The 25,432-nt window shown below is 37.3% G+C and overlaps 1 protein-coding gene across 5 annotated transcripts; it reads left to right on the top strand.

The window, feature by feature from the left end:
* The first annotated feature begins 1,452 nt into the window (after positions 1–1,452).
* Positions 1,453–24,332, top strand: med15 (mediator complex subunit 15). Of its 5 annotated transcripts, XM_053478288.1 has the most exons (19): positions 1,453–1,591; positions 4,118–4,205; positions 4,291–4,342; positions 4,451–4,474; positions 4,612–4,782; positions 4,905–5,053; positions 5,400–5,549; positions 8,919–9,194; positions 10,384–10,503; positions 12,547–12,654; positions 12,999–13,117; positions 14,229–14,362; positions 20,164–20,298; positions 20,389–20,452; positions 20,551–20,617; positions 22,588–22,745; positions 22,919–23,085; positions 23,286–23,384; positions 23,507–24,331. In XM_053478288.1, the coding sequence occupies exons 1-19, from the start codon at positions 1,524–1,526 to the stop codon at positions 23,641–23,643; spliced, it is 2,286 nt and encodes a 761-aa protein (XP_053334263.1). In that variant the 5' UTR covers positions 1,453–1,523; the 3' UTR covers positions 23,644–24,331. The 5 variants fall into 5 exon arrangements, with proteins under 5 accessions (XP_053334263.1, XP_053334258.1, XP_053334262.1 ...); XM_053478283.1 differs by lacking the exons at positions 1,453–1,591; positions 4,118–4,205; positions 4,291–4,342; ... (1 more) ...; positions 4,612–4,782; positions 4,905–5,053 and having other exon boundaries at positions 5,089–5,549; positions 10,387–10,503; positions 23,507–24,332; XM_053478287.1 differs by lacking the exons at positions 1,453–1,591; positions 4,118–4,205; positions 4,291–4,342; ... (2 more) ...; positions 4,905–5,053; positions 10,384–10,503 and having other exon boundaries at positions 5,089–5,549; positions 23,507–24,332.
* Positions 24,333–25,432: the final 1,100 nt, after the last annotated feature.

Below are 25,432 nucleotides of genomic sequence, written 5' to 3'. Positions count from 1 at the left end.
CATATTAAATATGAACATCCTTTAGAAACCCAAGGAATCAGTTCATTACAGTATAACAGTTGATGTTAATATGGAGTCCAGGTAGACACACGGGGCATCCATGTGACGAGATCTTCAACCAGAAATGGGGCACCAGGATGAGTCAGACAGGTCTAGAGGGCAGAGGGTGTCTGGATCAACGGCAGCTCAGGAACGACATGTATAGCGCAACAGAGAGGGGGGAGAGAGAACAGGAGAGGGGAGAGCAGAAGAGGAGAGATGGCAGTTAGGTATGGTCACAGTTAAAAAATTTATAATGTAATTGTATATTTAGTGTAGAGTGCAAGCAGGGACTCCCGCTAACTATAACAACATAACTAAAAGGAAAAGCCAGAAGAAATCACAGACATGAGGGCTCCCTGAGATGTAAAGCAATCAATCACCTCACCGTTAACAAACCTGAGTGATCAATGAGAGTGGGGAAGACAGCATATAAACATACCAGTTCAGACAGAAACTGACAGAGCTACACATGGAGCTGAAAATATTTAACTAAACACAAAGCAAAAAAAAAAAAACCTATTTCCAACTACTTTCTACAATAAGGGAACATGCTTATGTATATGATAATGCTACATAAAACTCTTAAATACGTTTGTTCAGCGTTTGTGCGCCTCTTTTTAGTGGGTCACATTTGATTCATTTTACTGTTAATGTCAGAAGTGAAAAAGCAGATTCCAAGCAAGTGTTTAAGGACTGGGTAATCGATATCACTTACGAAGACAGTAGGGAATAAAGGTTAAACCCGAGTAAAGCATTTCACTGCATATCGTACTGTGTATGACTGTGTACGTGACAAATAAAATTTGAATTTAAATTTGAATTTAATCAATGAGAGTGAGGAAGACAGCATATAAACATACCAGTTCACCATAATACTCTACGTCCTGAGTTTCCCAGAGGTCTGTATGGGTGTTTAGGTCTGTGTGGCGTGGAGTTTGCATGTTCTTGGTATTTTTTTGAGACAATGACCATTGTTAAAAGCGCTATATAAATAAAATTTTATTGAATTGAATTGAAGTGGTAGGGTCTAAAGGGCTCATTGCATTTTCTTGGTGGGTTTCATCCGGGTAATCTGGTTTCCTTCCACAGTTTAAATTTACAGGTAGTGTGTGAATGAGCATGTGTGTGTGCCCTGCTATGGATTGGCACCCTGTCCAGGGTGTAACCCCCGGCTCGTGCCCTAAGTCTCCTGGTATAGGCTCCAGGCCCCCAGCCAACCTGTACACAGGATAAAGCAGTATAGACGATGAGTAAATGAGTGAGTAATATCCAACCATTTTACTTTTATCACCTTGTTTTAACACCTATGGGTTAATACCTTAATTTTAATTTAACTCTATTTAAGTAATATAATTAATTTCTAACCGGTTGTGTCCGTTTCTTATCAAGAAAGAGCCGACTAAAAGAACCGACTCACATGCTGGTCAATTCGCAAACTAATTCAGGCTAGTGTTAAGCGCTGAGAGGGTTACAGTGACGGGATGGATGTTCCAGGACCTGATAATGACTGGAGGAGTCAAGGATTCCGACAAAAAGTAGTCACACAAATGTAAGTTGTGAATAACACGCATTTAAACAGTCCAGGGTGTTAAACTTACTAGAAAATTGTACTAAATCCGTCTGATCTGCGCTGGCTAATCATCATGCTAGTTAGCTTCCGTAGCTTAGCAATAAACCTAATACCTATTGAGCAAAGTTAAACAAAACACGTTTGCTGACAATATTGACAGTAAATTGCAGTGAATTCGCATTAATGTACCAGTGTAAACTGATAAAAGCTAAGTGTTATTTTTCTACCCGAGTTAGCCTTTGTTAGCTTAAAACACAGCCTAGCTGCGGACCAGAAACTGACAGAGATACACATGGAGCTGAAAATATTTAACTAAACACGAAACAATTTTTAAAAAACTATTTCCAACTACTTCAGTCAGGAAACTTGTGTATATGTGCTTATGTATATGATAATGCTACATAACACTCTTAAATACGTTTGTTCAGCGTTTGTGCGCCTCTTTTTAGTGAGTCACATTTGATTCATTTTACTGTTAATGCCAGTCTTCTCAAACGGCTCAGAAGTGAAAAAAAAACAAACAGATTCCAAGCAAATGTTTAAGGAAGGACTGAGGATAAATTCATAAATGTCGCTCGTTTGCTGACTGAGTAATTGACATTATTTACGAAGACAGTAGGGAATAAAGGTGAAACCCGTTTCATTCAAAGTTCACCCTCAAGAGCTGTTTAAAGAGTCGACTCCCTCGCGGGGGATTTCATACATGCGTCAGAAACGATGAATCAGACTCAGGATCAGGTCTTGAGCGGTTCTGCAGTGATCATTTTGAAGTCAAAACTTTGGGTCTGAGGGAGGCACATACTTAAAAAAAAATCGTTTCTTCTTAAAATAATGGGTCCCACGATATTATTTTTGGCAACTGAATGCGATCTAAATTGTGCGTTGTGTTTTTTTTTTTTTTTTCATTTTGTAGAAGATTTAATGAAGACATGGCACCATGGTTCCCAAGAAATTTAGCAAGGACAGTTTCAGTCGATGGTGTATTGAAAGAAAGATTATTTTCTTAACTTTGTTCACTGATTTGTGTCAGGTTTCAATTTCTTTCTGTGCCGCTCAGTACCAAGTCATCCTCAATCCACTGGATGGGGACCATTGATCTAAAGCAGACGGTAAAGCTGTCTCCTTGGCAATCATTGATCTATTATATCTGTCAAGTTCTGACCATAACATTTCATTTATGGAGTGACTGTTTATTTCACCCAAATAATTATTCAAATACTTTACTCATGTTACTGAACTATTCTTCTTGTTCCAGTGACAGATATCACACTCCTTTATGCTTTGCTGACATGCCAATAGCAACAGCTGGGACAGTCCCTTACCATTTATATTGACAGTTTGATGAGTATGACACAGAGTAGCAACTCTATAAATTTAGAAATTAGCCAGATATTACTTGAAAATATTTATGCCAGCACTCCTGTTTTTCATACATTTCTGTACTCTCACTTCCCCATTTATCTTCTTATATCAGTTGCCAAATTTAACATAATTAAACACTGAGTATATCATCACAAAATAGCACTCGTGTGTCTGCACTCAAAATAGATATGTTGCCACTAGAAGCTAATGAAATTAGCATAAGTTTTACACCGATTCTCTGGAACATTGTGACTGTTCCTTACAGTTACTAGGCTAAAGATTTATCCTGCTTTAGCATGCTATACAAGCTCTTGTTAGCAACATTGGACTCACAGCGTGCTTAAATTAAATAAATTGTAATTTGTAACTTAAAAATAACTTTAAAAATAGCAACATTTACAGTTTCAGGATTCACATTTGAATCAAATCACCTTTGAATCAAAAATTCACATTTGACACATATTGCGGTTGAAGACTTATAAGTAACTATCAAATATTTATGTAGACTAAAATAATGGCACTAGAAGTAGTTGCATGGAGGCAACATATATTTATTTTCTTATGTGTTAATCAGTTTCTGAACTCCCTCTTTCTCAACATGGCCATCATGACCTTTGGAGGCATCAAGTCATATTCGGCAGCATTTGTGATTTTCTTGTTGTTCGATATTTTCTTATTCAGCTTGATGCCTGCAAGTGCTTTATATTAGTTATTTATTATTAAGAGTCAAAAAGCCCAGAGTTAGACTTTAGTGATTGCCAAGACTCTAATTTAAAATAAACAATGCACTCATGAAGGGACTTTTGATTGGACAGTTTTAGGATGAGTCTCTGATGAGCGTGGTTTATGTAGAAGTGGTTGAACGAAAAATGCTGTGACTAGCTAAAAAAAAAAATCAGTGATTTGTGTTCTGGCTGATGTAAGCCTTGTTACAAAACATTTCAATTTCGGTTCAGTGATTTATAAAATCCTAAATTCTCTAATGATATCAGAAAAGTTCCACGCCTGACAAGTAATTTCCTGAAAATGAAAAGTTAATTCCCTTTGCCATTACCAGGTATCTTGCACCACTTTTCTAAGGTCTGGTTCATCATGTAAAGAACTTGATCCACACTGTTAAGATACACTCATTATTATTTACAGAGAAGATGCCATGCGGAAAGCTGGAACTGCTCACACCAAATCCAGCACTGACATGGAAAGTCATGTGTTCGCCAAAGCCAAGAGTAGAGTAAGTAATGTCTGTGTGTGTATAAAATAATCAGCGAAATCGATAATACATAGATAATAAGTGAGATCATTTTGATTGTGAACAGGAGGAGTATCTGTCCATGGTTGCCAGGCTGATCATTCATTTTAGAGACATCCGTAAGTCCTTTGTTCATATTGTTTTATAAATTCAACAGTTTCTACTTATAAATACATGTTTTATAACAGGCTTTCTGTTATTTATTTATTTATTTATTTATTTTACAGATAAAAAAGCACAAGGAGGAGCAGGTAATCTGTGTAGATGACGGATAGAAGTAAAATATTATGTTAGAAGTAATATATATATGTTATAGCAGTGCAAAATTTTTGGTTTGTTATATGAACAATATATCTAATTTCTGCTTTTTAATTTTTGCCCATTTTAGATCAGATGAATCCTCTACAGAATCTAACAGGGATAGGTGGTGCTGGAGGCCCTGGCACTATTGGCATGCCCCCCCGTCCTCCTAGTGCCGTCATGGGTACCATGGGAGCCATGAACCAGATGCAGATAGGCCAGCACTCCATGCAGGGAGTTGCAGGAAATCAGCAGGGTGGTACGTTCAGCATTTAGATGCACTGATGCGAAAGGTGTCATTGCTTCTACGCTTTAAATAGCACATCTTTGCAAATGTATTTTCTTTTTGAATCACTGAAGAATTTTCTGTTTGCAACACAGCTGGAGCAGCAGTGCAGTTGCAGATTGCACAACAGCAGCAACAGCAGTCACTCCAGTTTCAGTTCCAGCAGAATGCCATGCAGCAGCAGAATGCCATGCAGCAGCAGAATGCCATGCAGCAGCAAAATGCCATGCAGCAGCAGCAGAATGCCATGCAGCAGCAGCAGCAGCAGCAGCAAATGCCATGCAGCAGCAGAGAATGCCATGCAGCAGCAGCAGAATGCCATGCAGCAGCAGCAGCAGAATGCCATGCAGCAGCAGCAGAATGCCATGCAGCAGCAGCAGCAGAATGCCATGCAGCAGCAGCAGCAGAATGCCATGCAGCAGCAGCAGCAAAATGCCTTGCAGCAGCAGCAGCAGCAAAATGCCTTGCAGCAGCAGCAGCAAAATGCCTTGCAGCAGCAGCAGCAGCAAAATGCCTTGCAGCAGCAGCAAAATGCCATGCAGCAGCAGCAAAATGCTATGCAGCAGCAGCAAAATGCCATGCAGTTCCAGGCACATCAGCAGTTAAAACTGCAACAGCTACAACAACAACAACAGCAGCAGCAGCAGCCACAGCAACAGCAGCAGCATCATCAAAATCAGTCACTGCAACACCAAAACCAGCAACAGCAGGCAGCACAACAACAGCAGCAACAGAACCAGGTCAGTGCAGTAAAAGAAATTTAAATCCGATGGGCAGTTTCCTTTTAAAATCAGAAATAGATGATAAGATTTTTCCTCGTTCCTGTTTTTGATTGGATAGAATTTGTGCATGTACATAAAACAGGGTTTGTCATTTAGACATGAGACCTAAAACTGTGTTTTGCATTATGGTATTAAAATTTTGCAGGAGTTTTGCAGTTCACTCGTGTTGAACTGTGGAAATGGATTTATACGGATCATGGAACAAGTTACATCACTACTTGGAACATGCGTTTTGTTTTAAACAATGACAGTTCGTTCATTGCATTATGGATATGATGAACAGCCTGTTGCTGATGCATCAGTGCTGGGTATTGTTTAAAGTTTTTCGATATTGGTTCCTGAATAATACCTTTTTCTAGACCAAGTTTTACAGAAACAAGAATGCATTGAAGTGTATACCTTTTAGTTGTATTTTTTAGCTCCTTGACATACTTACAGGAAGTTGCATATCATAATAAATATAAATATATATTTTTAAAAAGGATGTTTGTGTGTATATATACAAAATGTGTATGTTATATTTTTCACTTTTTTTGTTTTAACCCTTTAATTGTTCATCTTTAATCTTTCAGCAACTTGGCGTTATACCTTTCACAGCAGTTTTACAACATAAAAAATAAACCCACTTACCACATTTTAGGGTTGTCTTAACATTGTTGTGCAAGTTCTCACTCCATAAGGCCTAGCTTAAAATTCACACATATTAAAATGAACAAGTGGTGGTTTGGTTATATATTCTGTTCACAAACTATTAGCAATATTATAAATGGTATGAATGAAGACTCATGTTTACCACCTTGCCTTTAACCCTAATTACACAAACTTTTTTTTTTTTTTTTTTTTTTTGTTAAAAATGGAACCGTTCAGTTCACTGTTTGCTGGAAAAAAACTGCCTGCAATGAACCGAGCTGTTTTAGAATGTTCAGGCATCAACAGAATCGAAATGTGAATCTTTGTATTACCAGACAGGCTGAACGTGGTGCTGGACATTTTGAAGGAAGTTTTTTAATGCTAACTTGAAGAATGGATAAATGGATAAAAAAAAAAAAGAAAACTCAAACTTGAAGTAAAGGAAGATGGCTTTTTTTTACGCAGTTGAATACAGTGCAACTTTCTGTTCTTAAATTTACTTAACACACATTTATGTGTTTTGTTAATGTCATTGTGCTTTTGATCCGGACAACGATGTTCTTTTTTCGTATACATGGCATCGCGCGCTGATGGTGTGGACTTTATTACACCTATTGTGCGACACTCTTGAAATGGAACATGTTAGCCTCATCTCTGAACACTGTCATCAGCACGCTGCGTGCTTACACGCTTACTGATGTTGACGAGGCATTTTTCTATAATTGATGGTTTCAAAGCAGTTGGGTCAGTGCCAAGGGCAAGTGTCCTATTACATGAATCATCTCTATAGTTTTTTAAATGTATTTTTCAAAATAAGAGTATACATAATAATAATAACAATAATAATGCAATAACGACTCCATACATTCCAATTGCCTTGTAAGTAAATAGTTAAATAACTGAGCAATTGCAAAATATAGATACTTTCCATCAAACAACTATTAAAAAAAAAGACAAAATTTTGTGCTTTCTATAAAAAAATATTCCAATAACCAATAATTGTATTTCTTAGGTTTCTTACTCTATTATGTTGATACTTCTGGTTCAAACTGTGCCCTCTCAGCTAATAAAGTCTTGGAAATATTTTTGCTATTATAATTTGGGTTGAGGGAGAACATGCATTGCAAAAAAAAAAAAAAAATGCTATCTGCTTGCACAAACACTATGTACAGCATCCTGACTTTAACAATCCAGCTGTATTTATATACTCGTATTCAGGTGTCCTCGTTAATTCTGCACAGATCCTCTTCACCCTAATAATATCAGTACCAGAATTCAATCCAAATCTTTAGATCATGCTCTCTTCCCTTCTCCTTTTTCTTGTTTTTTTGCCCCCACTTTGGCATTCTATGCCTAATTACCCAATATTAGAATAAAGGGTACAGAATAACAGCACACCTGCCGATGCCACTAGGGCTATGATACCTTCTGTATCTGAACTGAAAAGGCCTAGAGCAGCCATTCTCAGATTTAACAATGCTGCAGCCCAATTTACATTTTACAATTAGGCGTTAAGCAGACACTTTTATCCAGGACAAGTTACAAAAGTGCTTTGAAGTTTTCATTTTTGGATAGATGCTTACACTGGTTTCTAGGTTACTATGTATGTAGAACTTCAGTCAAACACTGCTGGGAAGGTTTTTTTAAATCTATGAAACACATTGCCAGTGATTCGCCTGTACACAACTCTGATCAACACAATAAACTAAGAAAAATAAAGACTTAATAATGTTGCTTAAATCCTATAGCTTTGTTTTTGTTCTCGTCAGGGTACTGATGTCTCACGGCCCAACTGCAGTACCCTTAAGGGTCTTTAGGGGGCCGAGAACTGTAAACTTGCTGTGCTTACTTACTATGTGTAAAATATCCCTTAAGTAGGTAGCATTATTTTTTTTTCTCTCTTTTGTGCACCCTAGGAACCCCATTCAGCCAAAGTTAATGAAAATGAAAACCCATCCATCTGGTAGCACTGGTGCAGCAAAAAACCCTTTAACTACACAGAATTATGCTGTGTTTGTTAATGAGAGCACTCATGGATTTATATTTTTTAGCATACTTGGCCACCCCATCCTTTACCAAGCAATGTAAAAAAAACTTAATTTATATTAAGAAATAAACAAAAAAAACATCGACATAGAAACCTACAGTCATGGCCAAATGTTTTGAGAATGATGCACATATAAATTTTCACAAAGTCTGCTGCTTCAGATGTCAGATGTTAGGATGGTATTCTGGAGCACTGTATAATTATAAGCATTTCAGAAGTCAAATACTTTTATTGATAATTACATTAAGTTTATGTCAACAGATAATATTGCAGTCTTGACCCTTTTGCAAGACTTACACAATTCCTCCTGGCATACTGTCAGTCAACCTCTGTGCCCATTCTTGCATAATCAATGCTTGTAATTTGTCAGAATTTGTGGGTTTTTGTTTGTCCACCCGCTGTTTCAGGATTGACCACAAGTTCTCAGATCCACCTCATTGTTTTGTCTTATGCCATCAATCAGGATGTGAAACATTCAGTAGTTTGGTTGCTTTGTAGAGTCATTATGTTACATTCCCATTCAGAACGTTTCTCGTGCTGTGCTTAAACAAAACATGAAAAAACAATATATGCATTTAAATTTTTGCAGAATTTATTTGGTTTTGCAAGGGCACTCTATCTGTAATTGATGTGATTGCTTCTCTTTGCAGTTGCATCAGTCTCGACTTCAGCAGCAGCACTTACCAGTACAGTATCAGCAACTCCATCAACAACAAGTTCATGTTCAGGCTCAGTCCATTCAGCATTTGCAACAACAGCAGCCCCAGCAAGGCCAGATGCCCCCACATTCCCAACCTCCCCCGCAGATTCTTGTGCCCCAATCACTGGCTAATCAGATGCCTCCTGGGCAGCACCAGCCCATTAGTAACCTAAGCCAGCAGCAACAGCATCAACTGAAGCTTCAGCAGGCCCAGCATGTTCTCCAGGTAAGGGTTACCAAAAGTCACAACGCAACTTAGAAAGTGTGATTTCATCACTGGTAAGATGTGATTTTATTAGTGTACACTGTACTCATGGCTGTTATTTGGTAACATTTATATAAATATCTGTGAACGCTTACAGTTATCCTGTCACAAGTTATTTAGACAAAAGTCTCTGTGCTGCAAACCATCCAATCACATGTACATCTGTGGTCCCGGGTGTTTTGTCAAAAAAAAAAAAGATTCATTGAAATGTGCCACAAAGCTGTTACGCGAGTGTACAGAATACATTTCTATAAAAAATTAAGAAGCCTAAAGTGTATGTTTTTAAAAAGATTATCACAGGTTTTGAACCTTAGACCCATTTCCTTTCATTGTGCTAGTTTGGTGAAATTTTTTTTAAGTCTGTCGGAAAAAGTGCACACTGAATTAACGGAGCTCTCTGTGGGTCCCTGACGTGGGTGGTTCTGGGTGCCTCCCCAGTCAACACTGGTCACATTTCACATTGTGCCTTGTTAACTGAAGGACCATCTTATAAACATTTCTTATACTAATGGACAAAATCCAGGCCAATTTGTCCCAATAATTATTAATGGGTGAGGCAACGATGTTACATGCTTTGCATTTGTTGGGGCACAGGGAGTTTGAAGCATCATCGATGTCCCATCCGGGGTCCCTTGTAGCACCCTCACAGTCAGGTACTCCAGGTACACATGCAGTGTCGGCTGCTGTACTGTGACCTTTGATTCCTCCAAAAGCTAGACCTTCACAAAGGCTTCGAGATCTGCAAAGAACACCTCTAACCACACATCAACTAACAGCCACACACAGCCTGAATTGGCCTGATATGCCCTGATCTTATGCCAAACTATTTGGGTAGGATTGTATAATGACATTCCCGTGGCAGTGAAAGCACTGCAAAGTATTAAGATTCAGCCAAAGTGATGCCATGTGTTGATCATTTCTCACAGCCATTTTTTAACAAAATAATTATTTGTAATTATTTAGTAGTTAGTAACTTACGCAGTTATTGCAATTTAACAATTATGTAATAACTAAGTATTTGGTGTTACCTCTTTACACAAAAAAATTAAATGTGCAGAATATGTCCTCCAATCCAATAATTTTTTCCTTGTGCATTTCTTGACCTTCCGCTTGCTGGCTTGCGTGTGCTTTTTGTATGTGTGCATCTAAGCAGGCTAGAGTTTTGCAACAGCAACAACAGCAACAGCAGCAGCAACAGCAACACCAGCAGCAGGCAGTTCAACAATCCCAGCAGACAGCAGCAGCTCAGGCCCAGCTTGTTTCTGGCTCGGTAAGAGCTGTGCAAGCTGTACCGGCCACGTGGGAAGTGAATGAATGGGTTGAGCCTGGAGTTGATGCATGCCAACTGAGTGAACATTAATATTAATACTCAATGGATTGTTTTCTTCATTTGTTGACCCACTGAATCCCCACAAAGCCAGCAAAAAATTATTACTGAGCTAAATGTTTAAATTATTGAGATTGATTTACCCTAAAAGGGGCAATAATTCTGTAACACACGTTTGATTGACTCAGAGCAGACTCTGCCCCACTGAGGCATGTGCCATTCATAATTGTATTTTATCTAACTTTTATTCATATTTATTTACCGTTTAGCACAAATTTATTTAAAATAAAATAATATTAACATTTTGGCCACATCTTTTTATATTAAGTGGTTTCAGTTTTGTACACGATGTGGCCTACAGCCATAAAATCATTTACAGTAAAACTGATCATGTTTTAATAAATTGCAATATATTGGGTAACGTTTTCTTGGCACATGTTTATATGCAGTTGCAGGAAGTAAAAAGCTTCCTGAAATTAAAATCAGTTCCTTTAGTAGAAATGCATAGTTAGTTAGTTAATAATTCTTTTGGTGAGGAGGAGGGGGAGCCTTTAGAATATATATATAATAGTAATTCTTTTTATAATATATATAGTAATTCTTCATGTTGACCATATATAGGCCTCCAGTCTGATGCACGCACACACACACCTGATGATGTCAATTATTACACATGAAAAGGTTAAAACATTTCAGTGCTTAGAGCTTGAGAGGGGTCTTTATTTTCTTTTGCCTTGCTATCTGTGGCTAACAGACTGACTGCATGATCTGCTTCTTTTGAGTTACTGCATACTTGTGCTTGTGAGATTACTAACTGTTTGACATAACTCTTATTACAGCTATGCTTATGTCCAAATGTATGTCTTACAAACACTTGGTTTGTTGCTGTTTTAGTAAACCACCCAGTAAATTTTTTTTTCTTTTAACAGCACATCCCAATGTGTTATTCGTGTTATGCCACTTTTTCACAAAAAAAGTGCATTAATGCATTAATGAATGGCATGTTCTATCTTATAATTTGTTTATTGTTACATATGGTGATGTTTAATGCCTGACAAACGAGCACCCGTTATCACCTTATATATGGTACAAAAGCTAACAGTCATTCCTCCATCGGCCCCTTTTTTTCTTTGTCTTAAAGTTAAGTCTGCAGTCTAGTCTGCAGTCTTTTGTCACGTTATTAAGAAACTGCAAATTGGTCCTGAAGACTTTCTCCCTAATTTGAAAAACTTTTTTCCTTTATTTCATCTCGCTATTACATGATTCCCAGAAGCGTGGTTCACCCAAAGCAAAGTAAAATGTGGTTTGGGACACGTATTTTTTTTTACATTTTTTTTTAAACAAATTTCTGAACATAATCTAAATTTCCTGTGAAGCTTACCACTGAAAAAATGTGGTATGCATAACAACATGACAACTTCACTATAGGTTTTGATCCCTCCTGGTTTGAAGCAGGAGTGTATTGGAAAGCTGATGATGATAAAGATCCATGTGAAAAAGTTTATTTAAAAAATAAAATGTTAAGCAGGTGCATGTTACTGTGGTCTTTTATTTATGGTTACAGTTGCATACCTTTTTAGCTTAATCACCTTTTGCCGCTGATTGACTTTGTATAAGGGTGAGGAGGAATCTAGTGTAGCTTTGGGTTGATTTTTAGCGTCAGCTGTTCATGTAGCTTTAGTTTTATTAGACATCGATACATGCACCACATCTCCTTTTATCTTGCATGGTGAAATAGTAGGTAGCATGCTTCCCTTTAGTCCATGAATCGTTATTTCTAACCTGCACGAGAAGGAAGTGACAGATGAGCTTACACTTTATCGGTGATCATACGCATCTCAGAATGTCTCCCCATGTATGTGCCCATAGGCCCTCATCAGACCCGAGTGTGCATGTGTGCATGTGCTTCTTCTCATATCCGCTGATGCACTGCCTTTATTGTTTTTGCTTGTGACATGTCTGTTGTCCCCTCTGTCCTCCTCAAAGATGATGCCCCGTGCTGGGATACAAATGCCACCCCGGTTGCCCCGCGCCATTCCGAACTCAGCCATTCCTCCAAACCCTGCTGCCATGGGAGGACAGCAAATGCCACAGGTATTTACACCAGGGGCAGAGTGCTGGCATTCCAGTAGGTGCCCACGTCAGTGGCTCCCCCTCTACACCCCCCCTCGCAACAGAGAGGCTGTCCAAGAGCAAGCCTTAACATAACAACTGTCCCCCCCCCCCGTCCTCTTTTGTAACCTCATTTAAGCCCAATCCTGAAAAGGGTGGCAGGGTGTTATTGCAAGCTGTACAGGTAGGTGGAACAGTCAACCTCAGAGTGTAATCTGGTGTTTTTATGTGTGTGACAGTGCAGAAGCTTTATTGTCCACTATGTTTGTTCAGTTAGGATAATAACTCTATGCATGTTCCTTTTGGCTCTGTTGTCTTCTTCACAGGGTCAGCAAATGTCCTCACCATCTCCTGTTCAGGTGCAGACACCCCAGCCCCCGATGCCACCACCCCCCCAGCCTCAACCCTCTCCACAGCCGATCTCCTCACAACCCAATTCTGTCAGGTACATTCACTCCTTACAACTCTAAATCCACATTGAATGTTAAAAGACCTTTTTAGTGATTTGTGTAAACTTTAATAGCACCAAAAAAACCTTCTACAAGCTGAGAAATACAGAATAGAGGGAGTTGAATGAGCAGTAACACTGTCTCTGCCACATCATTTATTGCTTTAAAAAAACACTTCATAAAATATTGCTGTTAAATTCTGGCTTTTGATAAATGAGAAGCTGTCAACAAATTTTCTATAGTGAGTAACATCATAACTTTGTGTTTTGCAGATGTTTAAATGGGTTAAAAAGTATAATTTGACATTCTTTAATGAATGGAACATTGTTCTTCTTGTTGATCTGCTGTATTGTAAGATACTAAGCGCAACTCTGCCCGCATGCAGATCCTGAAGCCTGTGTGCTACTATTATTTTAAATGGAGTGTGCAGTCAACTCGCTCTTGTTCCTTGGGCTGCTCTAATGCTTCAGCAGCTTCTACTTCTGGCTGTTGTATGCACCGTCACCATAGAAGCTATAAGCTTGACTCATTTTTGTAACTGTTACATTCTTTTCTTCTTTTTCATGTTTAAGTTACACCAACCTATAAAATGCTTTAACTATGAGCTCGACCTGACGTATTCATTTTTACTAAGGTTACATTGCCTGAATGCCTGTGACGTGCTCAGAATATGACATTAAAGTTGATGTTGCGTACTGTTACGTCACAATATGACACAAAAGTTGATGACACCGACTACTGTTACATTTAGTATGGAGCTCCTGTGACATGCCTGGTCTGAGGTTAACTTTCTCCCGCTCCTCCAGTATTTTAGCAGCCTTTACTTCCTTCTGTAATATTCCGCTGTAGCGACCCCTTGCCAGGAGCAGCTGAAAGACTAACAACAACAACTTCCTTCTGTCATAACCGTGGGTGTAGATGCACCGCAGTTTGATTGAGGTTTCACCATAAACGGCACTGGCTATTGTTATGACACAAGTTCAACATGACACTGTAATGGAATGATACAGTGTAATCAGTGTAATAGAAGCAGCCATAGTGTTAAACTTTAACATATGTTAATGTCAGGACAGCATGTTGATGGAAAGTATTGCTTTGGTTTTCCAGTTCTGGTCCAACTCCATCCCCAGGAGGTTTCCAGCCCAGTCCTTCCCCACAGCCTTCCCAGAGTCCAGCCACAGCACGTACACCACAGAGTTACCCAATGCAAGTGCCGTCTCCTGGACCTCTCAGCACTCCAGGTATGCAGCACACATAACGTTGCAGACCTCATTTTACACATGCCACATTTTGTTTTTTGCAGTGGGTAAACAAAAATTATTCTACAAGCAGTAATATATAGTGATTTCCTAGGCCTGGACAATAATTCACTATCAATATATATATTTTTCAATATCAATATCGATATAATTTATTTCAATAACGGTGATATGATTTTTAAACACATTTCCGATATTTCAATATACATTTGAATATATATACACAGTGGCGGACTGGCTATCTGGAGTACCGGGAGTTTTCTGGTGGACTGGCCAAGTCAGTACGCTAATAAAAAAAAATATATATATAAAAAATTGCGAAAACCATAATATTAATGGATAATCAAATGGATGAGTGTGTCGATCGCACAGACGCCGCAGACAAAGAGCGTGTTGTTGCGGGAGAGAGATGTTATTTTACGACAGCTGTTTACGGGAGTGTAGTCCAGTGTGGAAGATGCATTGTGGGTAATGAGGTCCGGTGTGTGAACGCGAGTGCTAGATGTCAGCTGGGATATAGAGCCTGAGTTTTGTTTTCTTTTCAGTAGTTTTTAGTTGGAAGTGCAGGATCCACCGGACAGTTTGTACTGTAACCTGACAATGCAGCAAATAAAAGAATGGGGGCATCGAGCAGTTTGTCCTTATCATCATTACATAAATTAACGGGCTGTTACGCTGCCGCAAGCAACATTACAAATATAGCGGAGAATCTAACAGTGTGTTTGTTACCGCGCATGCGGATGTTTTGCCCTCCCTCAATATTAGACACCTTCACTTTTAATTTACAGAGGGAGAGATATTGATCTCGACTTTCTCGAATGTGAGAGTGAATTTCTTTGAGCAAATAAATAATAATTTTAATGAATGAAAAGGAGGAAGAAAAAAATGTGGAGCTGAAAGTTTCACGAAAATAAGAAAAAGCTTTAGAGGTAAATGCTGTGAAGTGCTTCAAATGAACAGATTCTGCCTTTGGTGTGAAGGAAAGTTCCAGTTCCGCTTTGATGGCTCTAACATTACAGTCAGGGACAGCGAGGCTGGACCCAGCAGTTCACCACATCCCACATCATAATACACTGGATCATTAAAGTGGAGATTTATTTTTAAAACCGCATACTAGTAAAAAAAAAAAAAAAAAAAAAAACGTAAATAAAAAAGTATCACTGAACATATATTGGTTCATATTTGTAAAACAAAGAAACAAATAAAAGAACAATAAGTTTATCATTTAAAGTTATTCAGATCAGTGTACAGTTAGTATGATTTTGAAAGTGCTACAACTCCACCTGGCACAGTTTCACCCCAGTGGAACAATCTGACTACATGTGCAGTGCCATGGAAAAGTATTTGCCCCTTTCTAGAAACCTCTAGAGCCTGTCATAGGGTCTCATCAACACTCAACTATGTTCCGGCCAGAGCAATGTGTTTTTATTGTTGCTCACTCTTTATTTATTTTATTATTATTTTTTCCTTATCCTGGCTGAAGCAGTTTGTTTGTTGTTTCAATTTATATGAATAATCAGCCTGTTCTAGTTTAAATGGAAATATATTATTATATATATTATATATTTAAAAAAAAAAATATATATAATTTTAATAGGAGGAGCCTGGAGGTATTATGGACTTTGCAAACTCAGTTTGCAGACATCCATTGTGTGTGTCCTCGGCAGTTTTTCCCTGAGGCTGTTTAGTATTGTCCATATCGATATCGAAATTATATCGTATTGACCAAAATTAAGAAATATATCGTGATATAAATTTTTGTCATATTGTCCAGCCCTAGATTCGCCTTTTATAATGTGAATAATGATGTTCTAGCATTACACTCTGCTGTAGGTGAACAGATTTTCCAGGTCTAAATTAAAGTACTGACTTACGGTCATAACTCTGTATGCAGTATACAATGCAATATTCTGTGAAGTATTTTATTAATCATAATGTCAAGGCCACTATATTGTGTGGTGTGAACTCCTATTGAAGGTCTGGAACTGATTTTCTACATAGGAAGCATTATTACTAGCTCTATACTAGTAAATAAATTAATAAAACTTATTTAAGCACCACAGGTAGTTGGTCATACAGGGGAGGAATTAATTATTATTGTTATTATCGATTCTGTAAATATGACGATTTCCATGGCATTCGTTGATAAATCGCAGTGTTTACTTTCAACCATCTGACGTGTGGTAATTCTTTACCAAAACACCTAAGAAATGGTTCTCTGCACACTGTCAAGGTGAAATGACTCACCACAAAACATACACACACACACAACACGAGCATCTCAAATGAAAACACCACGAGTCTCACAGACTTTAAAATAAAGAGACAGAAGCCTCATTATGTATTTAAAGTGAGTTTATTCTGAGTATTCGTAGCCGTCAGGGCCGAGGACTAAAAATTTTCAAGAGCAAATGATAACACCTAGTCTGGCAACACGGCTTTCTAGCACATTGGCGAGGTATAAAAAGTATGTTTATGGTTGTAGATAATAAACTTTTTAAAACTACGTGGTGCAAGTTAAAGTTTGTTAAAGTTTAAAATGATCGCTTCTTATATATTGTTTCTTGTTTAATAAATGAATGTGTGAGCCTTTCTCAAATAAATGCAGTTGATGACATTCAAAGATTTATATAGGAAAATGTCACAAATGTTTTAGTTTTTTTTTGAAGAGGCAAATCTGTATGCAAGTTTTTCATTATTAAGAAAAAAAAAATTTAATATAAAAATGCTGCCACTGTTTGCTCACCTGACGTGGATGCTGGACTTTATTAATTCATGACACTTAATTTTATTTATTTTTTTATGCTTGAATACATGGTTAAAAGATTTAACATCAAAGTTATGGTTATTATTTACTGGCGAGTTAAATAAAAGGATAAATCATCCAACCAGAGAACTATTGCTAGACTATCTGTGAAAAATAATAATTTAAATAATCAATGTAGTAGTAATAATAGTAATAATAATAATAGATTAAGTGAAAAAGGATCATTATGTGCAGCTCTACCAAAATCCCTGATAAAAAAATCTGTGTGTGGTCAGGAGGAGTGGAGTCAGACAATGTTTGCGTGTGTGCACAAACCACTTTGCTAAATGTAGCATGGCTTATGTGGCTATATTTATGCAGCTAGAAGTTTCTTTATCATATTTTGTTTTTGCTTTGTTGGGTTCTCTACCCCTGACTAATAATGCATTGCACCTATTTTGCATATTTCATCTGTGTGCACATTAGTTTATCTGTTCGTGAGAAAGAGAGAGCTTTAAAATGACACCTATAAGCAACACGACTAAAACTTAAATTGGGTAACAGGTTCACAAAAGATAGGCAAACTCAACAAACCTTTAGCTTGAACGACAGGTCAACTGGCTAATTACAGCACAGTTTGAGAATAAGGCCTCGAATAAATGACACATTGCACCCAGTCTGGTGCTGTGTGAGCGAGGACGAGGAAGTTACCGATTCAGTGCCTCAATAACAGGCACATCTTGTTTTGTATAGTTGCTTTTCTTTATAACACAATCACATTCATCTTCTGCTTATGCTGTTCCCTGGGAATATTGTCTAACCACACAATACGAACTTCCTTTTTCCATTCTGTTTTTTACCTTCTGCCCACCAGAAGGATGTAGCGTGTCAACATAATAATTTAATTGCAGACTAACTATTAATCCATATATCTCTGTAACTGGTAAACATTGTAAGAAGACTTTGTTGCTGTATTCATTGCCAACTGAATACAGTGCTGTAAGCTGTGGCTACAGTGCTCAAGCATAAATGAGTACACCCCACTACATTTGTCAGATAACCTTTAGTTTCCTTTCAGAATCAACATTTTCTATGAGATACTATACTACAAAATATTCCCGCAAATGTGGGCCATTGATTGCAAACAAGATTTGTTAATTTGCACACACAAAAAAGTGATTTTCCTAACAAATTCATTCAAAATTCACTCAAAATGAGTACACAATTATAGTCTTAGGAGAAAAGCCACTCTTAAGAATACAAAATTCTAATTAAGAGGCATTTAACCACAGGTGAATCTAATGATTCATTTAAGAGGTGTCCAGCAGACAGGTGACTATAAAAGGGCATTACTTAACAAAGAAAAGCCCTTCCCATTTCATGCTGTCAGCAATGGCTCCACATGGAAGTGAAATGTCACAAAATATGAAAAAGGAAATTAATTTTTTTACACAAAAAAGGTAAGGACTACAAAAAGATCAGCAAAGCTTTACACATCAGTCAAAAAACTGTAGCAAAAGTGATCCAAAAATTTAAGAAGGATGGAAGTGCAACTTACAGAGACGTTCAGGCCGTCCATGAAAGTTAACATCTTGACAGGAGTGTCTTCTGATGAGAAAATCGCCATGCAATTTCATTGCAGTTAGCTAAAGCAGTACAAAGCCAAACTAGGGTGGCCGTTTCCTGTGACACCATACGACGCACACTGCAGAGGAATGGCATGGATGGTTATCGTCCACGAAGGAAGCCTCTCCTAAGCACATGCCTAGAATTTTCTAGGGCCCATGCTGAAAAAGATGAAGACTACTGGGACTCTATACTATGGGGTGATGAGACAAAGATCACGTAAAGGTGAGGATTTCAAAGAAAAATGCATGGTGTCTACAGTGAAACATGGTTGTGGCAGTGTCCTTATGTGGGGTTGCATGAGTGCTGCTGGTGTTGGGGAGCTGCATTTCATTACTGGTATCATGAACTCAACAATGTACTGCTCTATACTGAAGAATAAGATGGTGCCATCACTCTGTGCACTTGGTCGTCGTGCACTTTTCCAACACGACAAGGATCCAAAACATACATCTAAAGCTAATGTTGCATTTCTGAAGAAGAACAGGGTGAAGGTGATTGAATGGCCAAGTATGTCTCCTGATCTGAACCCAATCAGATCGAACACCTGTGTGGAATTCTGAAGCGACAAGTTGAGCATCACTCTCCATCCAGCGTCCAGGCTCTAATAGAGGTTATTCTTGGGAAAAAGATAGATGTTGCAAATATGTCGCCAACTTGTTTATTCCATGCCTAGAAGACTTGTTGCTGTCCTTAAAAATCACGGTGGTCATACAAAATACTAGATGTAGTAGTTTTTGTTGCGGGGTGTATTCATTTTTGTTTCAACCAATTTAAGTAAAACTGAAGATTTTGTGATCTAAGTTATATTATTAACCTTAATTTCATGTTAGGAGATAAAGAATTGTTTAATAAAACTCAGCCTTGTAAAAATTTTGGAAATTGTTCTTTTGTTCATTAAACTACTGATTAAATTTGGATGTTTTAAAGAGGGTGTATTCATTTATGCTGAGCACTGTATAATCATTTATCTAAAGCTTTAGCCAGTGATCCCCAGTGTTAAGAAATTCAAGATTATGAGCATGAGAAAGACAATGGAAAAATTAAAAATTAAAACATACTTATTACGTATTTCATAAGAATATTTTTGAACTATTTTAAACTTTTTTTTAAACTATTAAAAATTTAAAAATTTAAAACTATTTTTAAAAATGTATATAGCTGCAGGTATTAATAGTTTTTAATCTAATGATTCTGATAGTTTTAAGCTATTATTTATGTCAAACTGACACAAGATTGATGTAATTTTTGTTTTACTATAAATTAGTAACACTAATAGTGTGTTCGAGCACCAATAAAAAAAATAAAAAAATAAAAAAAGCTAATAAAAAAAAGAAGAGTAGTTTAAAATCACTACTCTGTGGGTAATCAGTTAGGAAGTGTGGTAAGATTTGCTTGTGCTCGCCTACAGGTAACCCCAGCTCTGTGATGAGTCCAGCGAGTGCATCCCAGTCAGAGGACCAGCTGTACATGGACAAACTCAAACAGCTCTCCAAGTACATTGAACCACTGCGCAGGATGATTAACAAGATTGACAAAAATGAAGGTATTGCTTGTATTTTGTAGCACAGGCCTACTGTTACTGCTTTTTTTTCTGGGTAAATTTATTATTTTTTTTCTCTTTACTCCTTTTCAGAAAGGAAGAAGGATTTGAGCAAGATGAAAAGTCTGCTAAATATTCTCACTGATCCCAACACCAGGTAAACACAAATACACAACCTGCTCATTAAGAGGATGATTAATAGTTTTGGCCTTTTTTTGTTTAGACTCATCAGCTGTCCTTCTCCTCTTATGTTAGATGCCCCCTTAAAACACTACAGAAATGTGAAATAGCCTTGGAGAAGCTCAAGAATGACATGGCAGTGGTAAGTCATACACACCCCCTGCATTACACTCTGCTAAGAAGATTGAGAGTCAATGAAAGCATCATTTTCCTTGATTAGAGGGACAGTCTTTCCTTTGCCCTTGTCAATCACATCCACCATAAAAAAAAGAAAAGTTTAGTAACAAGTTGTACAGGTTTTTTAAAATTTACTCAACATTAAGAGAAATTCTCTGGCAAAACAAAATATTTCAGATTGCTGTTTAGTTGACACATGTACCCAGTTCAAAATCTTAACTTGTCTCTGATACAAATAGTCAAAGTAATTGTAAAAAAGTAGTACTGGTTGTGACCTCAATTAATTATATTTTTCTAGGGTTGATTTTGCCCAACTTTTTATCTTTTCAAAAAGCTAAGTTGTCTTACTTTGTATCCCATTGATGTAGGTTATTCAGAGACCTGACCAAACATCCTAAAACTGCTGCATAGTCTCCCAGGTCCTCAAGGACTACAGTCCCTTCAAACACCACAGCAACTTCAACAACTTGTTCATACTTTTTCTGTTACTCCAAAAGGCCGAACATCACTCCTCTGACAACCCCTTCCCCCAAAAAACCATGAGAATTTTTTAAAGACAAAGATAAATACATTTTAGAATATGATCAAAGCAAAAGATAATGTTATGACTGTATACCAAAAAAGTGAGACCACCAGAGCGTGTCTGTTACTGAAATTCTAATGATGGTCAAACTTGGTATTGTTTTATATTCCATTCAATATCTTGAATGTAATATAAACATTAACGTATTAACGTCTGCATTAAATTAACTGGGTATGTACTTTTTCATACAGATAACTTTTGTTAGTTAAGTGCTCGCATGCCCGTGTGTCCTGGGGTAGAGCAGAATGCTGTTGCTGGGGAAAATTCAGTCCCAGCCTGTGTCTCTCGTGTCCTGCCTTACGTTATATTTCAGACACAGAAATAACCTGCAGATTAACTGTTACCCCAAAAATAAATACATGCTGAATTTTTCTAAAACCAGACAACACTCAGCCAAACTCGGAAAGCCATTTTCAGAATGCACAAACACTCTTCTAATAATAAATACCCCCTGTCCGAGCAGAAAGTTGTATTTTAATTAGTTTCTTGGGTAGTACAGCTTTTATAAAAACAATGCTAATGATAATATTATTTGTGAAGCTTTAGCATCTTTTTGAGGGAAAGAATAGTGACACCTACAGTAAGCTGTAACACAGCACAAGTGGATTCCAGTCAAGGTATAGAAGCATCTTGAGTAGGATGCACCAGAGTGCAATAATCATAACAGAGCATAAATGTAAATCAGATATTTTAGTCTTTTTTTTTTTAAATACTGAAACTACAATTACGATGAATAAAGCACTCATCACTTGTTTTACTATGTCATTGGGGAGTGCTGTGTGTATAGAATAATGATTTGGGGGATTTGAATCCATTTGAAGATGAGTGTGGAATGTTAAACTTAAAAGTCTGAGGTCTGAAAACTTTCCATCAGCACTGTATACAGTTTCCTACATAGTATTTCTATATGCCTGCATACTAGTATGTGCATCTTTTTATTTATTTATTTTTGCGGAATTTTTCAACAGGAGTAATTAATGTTGTTAAGGATGGACTTGTCTTACACAATTGTTCGATCATAAATTATGATGAACAGTCATGATTTTAGCACATTTTCCCCAGAAATTGCAATAGATATACTGTTTGTTCACAGTTTTTTCAGAATGTGTGCCTAAAGTGTGATTGTACATTCATGATCTAATCACTGTCAAGCATGACATCAAGTGTCATGTTATTGTAATGTAGAAATAAAGTCTTAGAGTTGATTCAGAATATCTGCCAGTTATAGCTCAGCACATATCTTGTTCTTATTATGCAATATCTTTTTTAGATATAAAAATATTTGAATCAGCTGCTGCATTCTTGTTCAAATCTCAGGATTATGTTCTAATCCCTTTGCATTCCTTCCTCAGCCCACTCCTCCTCCTCCAACAGTGCCTTCCAAAAAGCAGTACCTGTGCCAGCCACTGCTTGATGCTGTCTTGGCCAACATCCGCTCACCAGTTTTCAACCACTCTCTCTATCGAACGTTTGCACCCGCAATGACGGCCATTCACGGACCGCCCATCACGTGAGTGCCACTTGATGTTAAAGTAATCTCAACAATTGCAGCATTCCAATATTTTAACAATCCTAGACTGTATTTATAGAAAATTATGTATAAGAAACAATAATACATTTATGAAGAATTATGCTTATGAAATACTCTGCTTTATTCCTAAACTTTCTTTACTCGAACTTCAGAGGGCCCATCATTCCAACTCGGAAGAGGAAGTACGAGGACGATGATCGCCAGACTATCCCAAACATCCTGCAGGGGGAGGTTGCACGCCTTGATTCTAAATTCCTTGTCAATTTGGATCCATCTTTTTGCAGCAACAATGGAACTGTGCACCTCATCTGCAAACTGGGTGAGTTTAGATGTAAAAAAAAAAAAAAAAGGCTTGGTCACATGTTTTTTTCTCATACTGTCTGTGTCACACAGAAACATGACCCTGTATGATTTTTTTTTTTAATAGATAAAAAAAAGGCTTTGTTTCAGAAAAACCCTGTTACTAGAAGAAGAGCAGAGCTTGCTTTGTAATTATTTTTTCTCTCTCCATTGTTACAGATGACAAGACTCTTCCAAGTGTTCCTCCTCTCCAACTGAGCATTCCATCAGACTACCCTGAGCAAAGCCCTCAGTGGGACAACGATGATCAACAGTATGGTAAAAAAGCAATCACCTTTTATGGCAAACTAGTGAAATGAGGGGGTGGGGTCAAAATGTTGCATCCTGGGTGGTGAAGGGGGCTTCTAACCTTCTAACCTAGGGCATCTCTTTCTTTGCAGAGGCAAACCCATTCTTGAAGAATGTCCACAGGAACATGACGTCCAAACTGCTGCAGCTTCCCGATAGGCACTCAGTCACAGCTCTGCTCAACACATGGGCACAAAGTGTGAGGCAGGCGTGCCTTTCTGCAGCCTAATCATGGCACCAAGTGTTCCCTTGCAGCATAGAACTCAATATTTCTGTCATATGCGTTTCATAATCAGCTCATATTTGTAAAGGACCGCTTAAACACTGGTGTAGGTAAAGGTGTTTTTAGTAACAGTAATAAATAATGCATTTGCTTCACTGTGTAGTGTACAATAAGGTTTATAAAGCATCTGATATAGTCAAGCTCCCTGCAAACAAAATGTGTTAATCTTGTCCGGACCATACCTTGCTAAAGCCAGTAACCGCGTTCTTTTCTGACTTTCAACGTTGAAGACACAGTCATTTGGAATTGTCTTCATCAGAATCTGTTTAAGAGACAGGACTTGAGCATATTTAAAGGCATTTAATTGGATGCATGAACTTTACTGCAGAAAGAGTCTTATTTATGTGCTGTATTTGACTCTTACACAATTTCAACTGTATTCCTTGCTGAGGCATTATGGGTAATGTTAAACTTAGGAGCAGTAGACAGAGTTTTTTTCTTATCAAATTCATCACTGTTTTTATCATATGCATGTTGTAAGGACACATACATTATGCCAATATCTTATTTTCTAACACCTTGCTGTAAATAAAAAAAGATATTGCTGTGTTCTCATCTGAAACAACAAATATCTTTTTGATTTTTCTTTTTTACAATAAAAAATAAACGTATAGAAATGAATGGAATCAAAAACAGAATCTGGAATCAGTTAATCCATAATGCATAGAAAATGAATACAAATCACAGTTCTCTGTCAATTTTAATGACATTTTGTTAAATCACAGTAAATACAAAAAGGTTTTAACCTTGTTTATTAACCCTCAAGAATCCAAACAACTTGATTAGCATTACAGACATTATATTTATAAATCATTCAAGCCTTTTGTTTTATCTGCATTCATTCTGGTTACACACTTTACTTTTGATTACTTAAAGCACTTAAATATAAATGAAAAAATGTATTTCATAAATGAAATACCTTAAATACTTTAATTCATTGCTTTTTGCTAATAATCATCAGTTTAAGTTATTTTTTTTTCCATAAGCGGCTCCTTTGGACGGCTCGGGTTCTTCTGGTCAGGCTCTGTTTAAGTGAGGGAAGGATCACACACTCTGCAACCTTGCTCTGCCACACCGCTCTGCCACACGGGGAAATGCCCTCAGTGTATTAGTTAAAGTTAGCTTAAAAAGCCAAAAACTAATTTAGTTTAAATTGATCCATCTTTGTATACTCTATGGGATTGACCTTAACTTACTGTGCTTTTGGCAGGACACGAAAAGGAAGCGTTGGAAACATCCCAGGCTCCTCTGCCCTGCTGAAAAGGAAAAAAAATAGACAACTGGCGTTTAAACAAAACATGCATAATATTCCCTTTTTATTCCAAATGCAATCTGAGGTTCAGATTATCAGGCTGCTTTGACACTTGGACAATGTTCAAATTACTATCCTGAAGTCACTCAAATCCAAATTTTTTATGTATCTTTTTTTTACCCTGATACGTGACATATCCTCTATTTTCTAGGGCTGGTTAAATGCATAAATTTGATGTTTTTTTTAGAACAAATCTGAGTCAGTTTTATATGTGGTGCTAGATTAGATACATATCCAGTACATGATTTTGCGACTTAAATGATCATAATTGAGAATATGAGAATTTACTTTGGACTTTCATCCATCTCACTTTCACTGAGGAAGAGGCAACAAATTTAATGAAGGCTACAAATCTTGAATTTTCACACATATTGACTTCTATTTCACACTCATTGTGGTGATGTATGGAGGCAAAGTATCTTT

This window comes from Clarias gariepinus, chromosome 19 (genome assembly GCF_024256425.1).
Source record: "Clarias gariepinus isolate MV-2021 ecotype Netherlands chromosome 19, CGAR_prim_01v2, whole genome shotgun sequence".
Classification (NCBI taxonomy): Eukaryota; Metazoa; Chordata; class Actinopteri; order Siluriformes; family Clariidae; genus Clarias; species Clarias gariepinus.
Note: the sequence above shows the minus strand (reverse complement) of the source record. Positions and strands in the feature narration are given on the sequence as shown.